The sequence below is a fragment of the Centroberyx affinis genome, unplaced genomic scaffold (assembly GCF_046629955.1).
Source record: "Centroberyx affinis isolate AG114_WGS23_722 - 3 ecotype Tasmania unplaced genomic scaffold, CSIRO-AGI_Caff_v1 ptg003418l_1, whole genome shotgun sequence".
NCBI classification, from domain to species: Eukaryota; Metazoa; Chordata; class Actinopteri; order Beryciformes; family Berycidae; genus Centroberyx; species Centroberyx affinis.
Genome location: NW_027281395.1, coordinates 2590 through 12904, shown reverse-complemented (window position 1 = coordinate 12904; position 10315 = coordinate 2590). Strand labels below are relative to the sequence as shown.

The 10315-nt window shown below is 39.9% G+C and overlaps 1 protein-coding gene across 1 annotated transcript; it reads right to left on the bottom strand.

The window, feature by feature from the left end:
* Positions 1-253: 253 nt before the first annotated feature.
* On the bottom strand, positions 254-5985 carry LOC139660895 (tetraspanin-18B-like). Its single transcript, XM_071539164.1, has 7 exons — positions 5895-5985; positions 4790-4984; positions 3387-3461; positions 2435-2533; positions 2090-2266; positions 1442-1525; positions 254-372 (listed from the first exon to the last, which is right to left on the bottom strand). Exons 1-7 carry the CDS (start codon positions 5955-5957, stop codon positions 325-327), a joined length of 741 nt encoding a protein of 246 aa, XP_071395265.1. The 5' UTR covers positions 5958-5985; the 3' UTR covers positions 254-324.
* Between the last annotated feature and the right edge of the window lie 4330 nt (positions 5986-10315).

Genomic DNA, 10315 nt, shown 5'->3' with positions numbered 1-10315 from the left:
TAGTTTCTGAGCACTAACGATAATCCTTTACTTTTGGGGAAACAGTGCAGAGTGCAGAACCGGGCCTCAAATGATCCACTTCTGTTGTTTTGGACACGACAGCCAGGTCACAGCTTATTCCCGGTCCTGTGTGTCTACTGTGCCTGAAGCAGCACCTCAAAAGCCCTGCTGTGAAGTACAAACTGATATCACATATCCACTGAGACACATAAAAAGACCATCACTGTACAAATACATTTCATATTTTTACAGTTTTTTTTGTTTTCTTCTGCATTCTTTTGCTTGTGCCTTCCTGGTGGCTCATGATGCTTGTGCTGCTGGAGGTTACTGGATGCCTCTGAATAAACACATGGCAAACACCATGGCAAAGAGCTGGGGAGAGAACAAGACAGACAGCGATCAGAGGAAGTGCAGGCATCCTTTCTTAAAGTGGAGCAGAAGGTCCAACCTCTTCATGCACTGATTCACTTCATTCAGACTCTGGGGATGTTAGGATGATGGCAGACATGCAGGGTGGCAGTACAGGGACAGGGTTTTAATGTAGGTTGAGGCTCTGGTGGAGGGTAAATCTCTCCAGAGACAAAAACACACACCAGCTGGCAGCCACAGCTCACACAGTGGAGTCCAAAGTTAAAAATCCACACTCAGATACTTTTTACACTGTTAGATATCATTGATCTGTGATGTTCTGGTGTTTATTTTTCTGATGAAGTGTTGCAATTTCCTTTTTTTCGTGTACACACTTTCCCTCAACCTGCCTCGTCTACTTCTACTTCCGTTAGTGACTTCCTACATTTCCCAGAATGCCTTTCGACCACCCTCAGACAAGGGGCGTGAACTTGCTGCATGAGTCATATGTAGGTGGAGAGTGACTTCATTACTTAAAAAAAGTAAACTGGTTACCTTACAAAGTTACTCTTTATAAAAAGTAACTTAGAGCTTTTGTGTTTCCCCACTTCAGAAATGTGCTGTAGCAACATAAAATGCAATGCAAGACTATTGCACTATTGTTTTTAAAGATCAAACATACTTAGATTGTGTTTTTTCAATTAGCAGCATGTTGTCTGCATGAAAGGGATTTTCAAATTTTTGTGCCAACAAAAATGAAACAATATGAAGAAAAATAAAAGTAACAACATTCTAACTTTTAAAAGTAACTAAACAAGAATTGAAAAACATGCACATTAAGTTACTAGTTACCACAAAAAAGTAACTCATTACAAAGTAACACCCTCAACACTGTTGATAATATTACTGATTAGTCTTGGCACACTTGTTTCTGTCTTGAACTGTCTATACAAATTACTCCTTACACACACACACACACACACACAAACACACACAAACACAAACACAAACAGACAAGGCAGAAGACCAACAAGTAGGTTAGGTTACAACCAGTGAATTATATTTAGACAAAGGAAGATGTGTGGGAACGTACTTCAATAGTCAGCACCACGATGGCCAGAGCTCCTGCCATGTAAATGTAGGTCTCAAAGTAGTCCACCATCGCTGAGTAACAGCCCTGCATGGAAAACACAGCTATGAGTACTGCAGTTAAATGAGAGCACAGTTATGAACCCATGCTGAATAACTGTTATATCCTTTATGAAAGAGCATTGAACCGATATCCCTGATGTGAAAACCAGGCAAAACATGTGGTGTGTGTATTTTTCTGCACAACAATGTGCTTTTTTCTGTGTATTTACTTGCACACGACATATGCAGTTACATACACATCAGGGAAAGAAGTTAACCTTTTTTTTCAGGGGTACTTTTTGCCCCCTTGATCTGATTTTTAGGAGCATTGTGGTCATTTTCAGGGTGAATTTAACTTGATGATTTAACTTTTAAATTCATAAATTTGCATTGCATATTGGAAAATAAAGACTCAATTTGTACCACTATGATTTGCTTTAACTTCTTTCTCACTGCTGGAAACTGGTGGCAGGCCTTACAGAAGAGGATGAACTTTCAACTTTCCCCCGAACCCCCTGATACACATACTACATGTGCATTCACATGTTTAAAAGTGTGTGTGCATGTGATGCGTGTGTGTGTGTGTGACTAATGCGTCTTCTCTTATGACCTTGTTGTGTCGGAAGGCCATGCTGCCGCTCACACACTGCTCCACACTGATGTAGTCCACGTCTCCAGGGTAACTGTTCCTCTGGCAACAGGCCTCAGGGACCATCTTATTGGGGCTGAGCAGCCTGAAGAGGCTCTCCTCGAAGTCCTCGGGGCTGCTAACGCCGCAGCAATCAAACTGTGTAAAAAGCATGATGTGATGCCACTGCTAAAACCGGCTGCAGAGACACACACTCTGACAGTGACAGTGCTGCACTGTAATGTTGGCACAAGGTTTTGATTATAATGTGGATAGAGTACAGCAGAAACAAAAGCAGGCACAGTAATTGGAAAATCAATGCTTCACCGTGGTCATGATGGCGTTCCATGTGGATGTGAAGACGTCGGTGTTGTTGTGGCCTTGGTAGTGACGCTTCAGCTCTCTGGTGAAGTACTGTCTGGTCAGCTGCACAGAGGCACAATTCAGTTCAGTTCAGGAAATTCTACTTGTAGCCAGGTGCATAAAAACAAACTGTATATAAGCATTAATACACAAAAATATACAAACATAGCACAAAACACAAGCATTATGACTTAAAGGAATAGTTCACCCCAAAATGAAAATTCAGTCATAATCTCCTCTCCCCCATGTCAGTCGAAACTTCACTGAGGTAGGACCACCAGACACACAGGAAGTTTAAGATAACAGGGCCATCTTTATACGCTCCAAAAAAACCATAAAATATCCATCAAATGTTTGCTGTAATAGCTTGCTCTGCCCCCCAGACGTACGCTATTGGCTATATGACAGTTTTCCGACTGCTGTAGGATGAACATGTGACTGTTGTGTTTTGCAGCAAAGTAATGTTGCTGAGGAAAATATAGGAGATAATGAGGTACATATTGGACTTTCGGACTTGCAGTGCAGTTTGTTTGGCTACAAAACACTTGGATTATGCTGCATGAGCTGTTTGGAGAAATCTGATGGACATTTTATGCTTTTTTTTTGGGGTGAACTATTCCTTTAAGAACATCATCATCCATCAAAAGAACAGCATTAAGATAATATAAAAAAAGCCACTGCATCATGCCTGTTGTTAAAACTTGACAGTCAGAATGGGAAACAGCATCACAACAGACAAACTGTCAATCACAAGCAACAACATAGCATGGCTATTGCCAATAACTGTGCTAGTGGCATACCCCTGGTCACAGCAATATATTGACACAGCAATATATATAATGTTGACTGTATAATTATTACTGTGCTCCAGTTTTGCCTGCTAATCATGTGAATTGATCTGATTAACATTACTCACATGCTCTCGGAAGAGGAAAGCCAGGATGGCTGCTGCCAGCTCAGCCAGGAAGATGAAGAGGATGAGCATGAAGAACTGAGTTCAGTGAAGAAAGAAAGAAAGAGTCAGAATGTCTGCTTGGCCCGCATGCTTATGCTTTATATAGATTACTATAGTCTACACATCACCATATTCTGCATAGACTGTCGAGTGAAAGCAAATGTTTTTAGGACTCCAGATAATTGAAACAACCACTAGGGACTGTATATATTTTCAAAAAGAAATACATGTGGAAAAACTTCAAACACTCACAACACTGTAAAGAAATAAAATAATGAAAATGAAATATTTGCTCCTGCAGCAACTAACAAATCCATTGACGGTGTTTACACAACATATAGTACACTGCTAGTAATAAGTAGTAATAAGGATGCAGCCATACCATTCTCTATATATTTGAACTGCAGTTACATTCAACTCCTCTAGGTGGCTCACTTGCATTGTCTTACTGTGGTCTTGCATCCCTTACAGACAAGTTAGTTTACCCACCTTTTTATTTGTGGAATACAGTTTAGCCACCTTTTTAGGCTCATATGAGCCTTAATAAAACAAATTAATGATTTATTATATGAAGTAGTATCAACCTGATGTAAGATATATGGGGATAGGGTCTTTCAACTCAGACCATTTTCGACCTGGACCCTGTTTTCAAACCATTTTCCACCCACACCAATCGATTCAGACCAAAATCATGTCAACTGCTTCACTTCAGAGCTATTACGTCTTGTTAGCCTGGATGCAGCTTCCATTACAATCATAACAGGCCAATGGACACTCCAAAAATCAACTCCAAAAGCATCCAAAGCATGTCTTTTTCAACATATCACTCTGTACTATAGGCATTCATATATGTATTTAATTTTCCTTTACATCTTTTTACCCATGTCTCATTATAGAGTGAGCAATCAATATGTTGAAAAAGACTTACTTTGTGTGCTTTTGGGGTTGATTTTTGGAGCATTCACTGGCCCTATAGGACTGTTTGGGAACGTTACACTCAAGATGTGAGTATAGCTCTAGAGTGAAGCCACTGATTTTAGTCAGAATCAATTGGTATGATGGAAAATAATGGGAAAATAGGGCCCAAAAGTGTCTAGAGTTAGGCTTTAGAAGGGGAAAAGAATAAATGAAAGCTTTTCTGAAAACATAATTTATTTTTTTCTAACATTGGTGTTTGTTTGACTGATGATGATCAGCACTGGAGTTAACCCACTTTTTTATTTACCACTATACTGCTTACTGTTTTCTGAGTGTTAATTCCCTTTCTTCGATATAAATACAGTATCAAAGTCATTGACCGCACGACAAAACTCCTTCTCCTCAAAAGACATTTACAGACTCCACGTTGACCACTGCAGACTCACAAAGAGCAGCAGGCACTTGTTCTCGCGGATGGCCCCGCAGCAGCCCAGGAAGCCCAGCAGGAACAGCATGCCTCCCATGGCCAGGATGACATAGACCCCAGTGAACAGCAGGGGGTTCGCCGCCACAATCTCCCTGAAGCCCATCGGGTCCACCAGCACCCACACACCCACACCCAGCAGGAAGGAGCCACCCAGCTGGGAGAGAGAGGGGGGCAGTTAGTTAAGTAGCTAGATGTTAGATAGGTAGGCAGGTAGTCTCTCCTCCCTCAACAACTACTGCTGTAATGCTGTAATCCATACCTTGTCATAATTTCATTCATGCATTTCGACTTAATGTGTATGACCCTCCTTTGCTATATTCTTATTTATATTCTGTTTTTGGTAACAATTTACAATAAGGGTACACTAAGTTAAGGGTTAAGGGCCGCTTAATAAGCTTAATTAACAGTTAACTAATGTGTAATTTACTAATGATGTTCAACTAAGGTATTAATTTATACATTATTTAATAGTTTATAAAGATGACTATTAAATAATGTATAAATAATAGGTATAAATAATACCTTAGCTAACATGAACACCATTAGTAAATGATTACACATTAGTTAACTGTTGATTAAGGGTTAGTTAGTTAGTTAATGCTTATTAAGCATTTACTAACCCTTAATTAATGTACCCTTATTGTAAAGTGTTACCCTGTTTTCTTTGCTGTATCCTGCTGCAGTGATATTTGCTGCTGCAACAGCTTCACAGGGATCATTAAAGTTTCATCTTATCTTATCTACTAACTGGGAGACAACAAGCCAAGATGCTTGCTAGATGGAGGAATGGGGTAGAGATTATGTTTTTAATTTTCTGTGAAGTCTGCCGCCGCATTTTTAAAAAATATTTTTATCTTGTCAAAAATTCTTGAATGGTTACATAAGCACCATGAGGACATTTTGAGTCAACCAAAACCTTTATAATTGTAGTACCTCAACTCTATATCTCATTGACAAATTGAGAATAACCTGGAAGAATTGTTGGTAGTATTTATTTGCATTTTGCTTGCTTTGATTTCAGTCTGAAACAGAGGAATATAGCGCAGAGAAAGTGGTAAACTCACAAAGATGAAGAAGTTGAAGATGAACATGAGGTACTTCATACAGCTGAGGCAGTCCCCCTCCATGGCTGAGCCTCTCGCTGAAACCTCCCCCTGCCCCTGGACGGACACACACACACACACACACACACACACACACATACACACACACACACACACACACACACACACACACACGTACAAATTGTTATTCAGTGAAAAACATACAAAACAACACAATAGAATGCAAGAGAAAGAACATCCAAACACTGCAATGCCACAGTGCATAATCGGTCGTTTGATCCTCACTTGCATCATGTACTGAAATGTACTGAATGCAGGCCATTTGTTTTGACAGGCTCTTCAAAAGCCGTGCGGCAAAGTGTTTACTGGCTTGTCAAAGTCTCGTCCAACCACAAAACATCAAACACTGTTCACCAAATCTTGGGAGGATCTGTGTTTGCGTGAAGCACATGTTACAAAAGGCAGTTACGCCTAGTGATGCAACAGCACGATGGTATAAAACATGTTACGCACACTTATTTTGCATGAATCGAAAAGGCTTAACTGTTGGGGTGAGAAAATAAAAGCCAACTGAGAGATCTCAGTCCCTGCAGTGACGAATGTCGCTGTTGTCAGCTTTTCAGGAACTAAGAAAAACAGCCTTGATTTCAGATTGACCGCCATGCATTTTTGAGTTTATCCAATGGGGTTTTGAAACAATTTTCTACGACAAAAGCGTTCTCAACCCATAGAGGAACCATGTAATCCTTCAAGTGAAGAAAAACATGAAGATCACCCAAATTTGAGTAAGGACATTCATTTAGAGCAGTGGTTCTCAACCTTTTTGGCTCGTGACCCCTTAAAACAAAGCTTACAGGCTGCATATGCAGTTCCACAAATAATTATTTTCTCTTTTCAGGTTGTTTCATCTGATTAATTATCAGAGTCATAGAGGCTTAAAACTATTCAGTATTCCACATGAAAAAAACAGAAATGAGAGAAAAATCTGAAAATCTGTATAATAGAAATGTGTTTTTCCTATCCCATAAATCATCTCACGACCCCCCCAAAATTATCTTGCAACACCCACGTTGAGAACCACTCATTTAGAATATGCAGCATCTTGCAGAAGGCATACATGGGATAAATTAAATATAAATGTTCCAAAAGATACTAGACACTATCTCTGTCTCTAGCCCTCTGCCTCATCTGTGCTTGATATGAGCATGCAAAAGCACGGTGACACATCCACAGTAACAGTTTTTGTGAGTTGTGGGGACGTGACACTGACAGCCTGTCCCTGTGGGACAGAGTGACACATGGAGGGACGTGGGCCGGTGGTGAGGAGGACATGTTGATGTAACGGGGCCATCAGTGGGGGTGTGAAGCGGACCAACTGTGCATTTATGGTCCCTGATGGTGTTTACCGGTTCAGATGAGATACCGCCACCTGTCACATCTGAGGGGACGGCGAGCAGTTCTGAAAACATTTTAACCGGGAAGGTCTTTTAATCAGGAGCAGGATTCCTGTGAGGGATTTCACTTATTTTTCCCCTTTCCAATTTTTAAAGTGGTAATCTCCAAGATCTTGTCAATCAAACAGGATGGGCGGTACTGTGACGTCTTTTTCCTTGGATTTTCTGTTGATGCAGTTTGAGTTTCTGTAGGTGGTGCTATTTTCTTTGTCTGTTCAGCCATGGTGGCTATCGCTGCTCATGCTAACTACCCAGTTCTTCTTCTATTTATTCCAAACAAACTGGAAACATAAAACGCATCACTTCCTACTTCCTAGAGGACTTTTCCCTGGAAAGCCCTAGCAGACACCGGGTGTTTAGAACAGCAAACGTAAAAGCTTTCATGAACTGGATATAGATTGAATCACTATTATATTAATCAGCAATCGAAAGTAGCAGAATGGACATTTATTTATATGAAAATGATGCAGATTGTTACTTTAACACATCTATATCAGGGTTAAAGTTGTTGTGGGTCTGCTAGTGCCCTTTTACTGTCTACATCTTGTTTACATTTTCCCAATCATTTTACAATGCATGCTGTATGTCATTTTTTAACATTTACTTGTTTTTGTGTTGTTTTTAAAATTTTAACTGTACGGTGTCAAACCTATCTTAAAATTAACTGCTGTCCTGGCTAACAAAGACGCCCCAAATAAAAACGTCATGGATGTGACAGTAAAGTGTTTTTGAAGGGTTATTTCCTGGAGGAGACTTCCATTTCTTCCTGTGGTGTCAGCTGAGTGACAGGAAGCAGAGCGGAACATAACACAGCGCTGAGATGAAAACACTCGACTCAGCTCAATGAAATGAGGAGAAAACAGAAAGTTTGACCAAACCAAATGAAGGCTTCATGTTTACTGTGATGGATTCTCTCACTCTCTGGAAGTTGTTTTTCATACTGTACAAGGATGAATAGCAGCAAATGGCTTCTTCTGAAAGGAGGAAAATGAGTGCTGATATCTCCAACTATGCTGAAGAATGGAGAGCAGAGGGGAACCTAGACCACCGGTGCAAACTTAAAAAAACACCTTTATTATCCTTTTGGCTCTCTAAGATTTCAAACTGGCAGTGATGACTGGAAACCAATAGTTGTCCTATAAACAGCGTAGAGTGTCAACATGCCAATTAACACCAGTAATTCCTGCTTATTTCCCATCCATCTCTTTGTTGGCCTTTGGGCTCTCAGCTGTGTAAATGTGTATTTACGGGCTATTTGACCGCTCTGTGTGCAGCTCTTACTCTAATGAAGTAAACGCCGGCTGCTCTTCTCTCACTGCAATTAAATGCAGGTTTTGTGACTGACAGTGCACTCTGGGTAATTGCAGTCTCTGTGGGTGAGGTCCAGGTCAATGAAGTGAACCCATATATAATGTGTTGGGAATTTGTCCATACGTACACTCAGCAATATTAACACACCTCTTGCTAACAAAATTACAAAGGAATTGTAATTACATAAAAACCGCAAGAAGTAAGCCTGAAAACAGAAAGCGGTGCCGTGATTACGAAAAGAACCAAGGTCCCAAAGAGCAAAACACAATTACTAATACTGTGATTAGAAGAAAACAAGCAAGAATACACCAAGAGCTGTCAAAAAGAACACAATGTATATAACAAAAAGCATTGTTGCTGTTGCAAAGAAAACATGATTACACAGACTTGCTGCAATCACAAAATTGCTGCTGTAATTACAAAGAAGGAAAGGCAATTACAAAAACAGCCATCTTGATGAAAAACCAACAGGGGCCACAAATGCAAAAACAGGCTGTCACAATTGCAATTAATCGCAATTTAATCAATCATAATTATGATTACATTACTACAATTATATTTAAGAAGCAAACTGAAATCCCAAAGCAGCTGTTGTGGATGGAAAGATGGAAATACTGTAATTCACACCAACCGCTGTCACAATTACAGAAACTGCTGGACAATCTCTGTAAGTTTTTACACTTTGAAGGTACAGTACATTTAAATTTAAAGGAGATTTTCCTCTCCTTAACTTCGAACACTACATATTCCTGAGGCTGAGTAGGCTTTGTAATACACAGTAAATACAGTGGGGCTGTTTTAGAACAAAGAAGGGGTTTTAAAAAAAAAGTGGTTTAATTGTTTATGCATCAAAGGATTTACGCTCTTTATTACAAGTAATTCATACCGTTTTGTGGGAAAATGTGGCATCATTAAACAGCATTACACGCATGCATCTCATACTATGCCTACTGCATGTTGTTTTTATCAGGTTGAGCATCAATATTTTTTCCCATTTTCAAATCAGTAAAGCCACACATTGTGTTAGATGCTTTGTATTCTGGGAAGCAAAACTGAATGACGTCAAACATGGGTTAAACTCTCTTTTAGTTCACGTTTCATTGCTTTTGTTTCATGTTCCTGTCTTGGGAATTGAGACTTTTTTCCTTTTTGAATTTACATCAGACTCTTTTGTATTTGCTGCCTTTATGAATATGACACATTTCCAGCTTTTTGTAAGCACAACAACTCTTTCAGTGGTGCTTTCACATTTATTTTATTTTTTCTAATTGCACAGATTTTTTTTAATCATGTTTCCAACTTTGTAATCACAGCTGTCTTTGTTACAATCTTTCCTTCTTTGTAATCATAACAGCTTGTTGCATTTGAGTGTCTTTCTTTCTTTGTAATTGTAATTTCCACCTCATGGCTACCGTACACACACACACACACACACACACACACACACACACACACACACAGCAAACGCAGAGTGGTGCTCCAGTCCCATTTCGCAGCTGTGGCTCCTTTCAAAAATAGGTCTGGGGGCAGCTGGGTAATTTCACGCAGCCAGACAGAGAATGGCCACAAATAATTCCCTCTCCCCTCTACAGTCATGGAGAGCCGCTTTGGTGTGATTCAATAATCCTTTAGCCTACTTCTCCCTGGGGTGGTTTC

Bases quoted from the DNA above. Each gene is read 5' to 3' on its own strand.
- LOC139660895 (XM_071539164.1), bottom strand. From the start codon at position 5,957: ATGGAGGGGGACTGCCTCAGCTGTATGAAGTACCTCATGTTCATCTTC. The intron at 4,985-5,894 runs GTGAGTTTACCA...TCTCTCTCCCAG, and splicing joins TCTTCAACTTCTTCATCTTT to CTGGGTGGCTCCTTCCTGCT. The intron at 1,526-2,089 runs GTCATAAGAGAA...TTTTCCATGCAG, and splicing joins TGGCCTTCCGACACAACAAG to GGCTGTTACTCAGCGATGGT.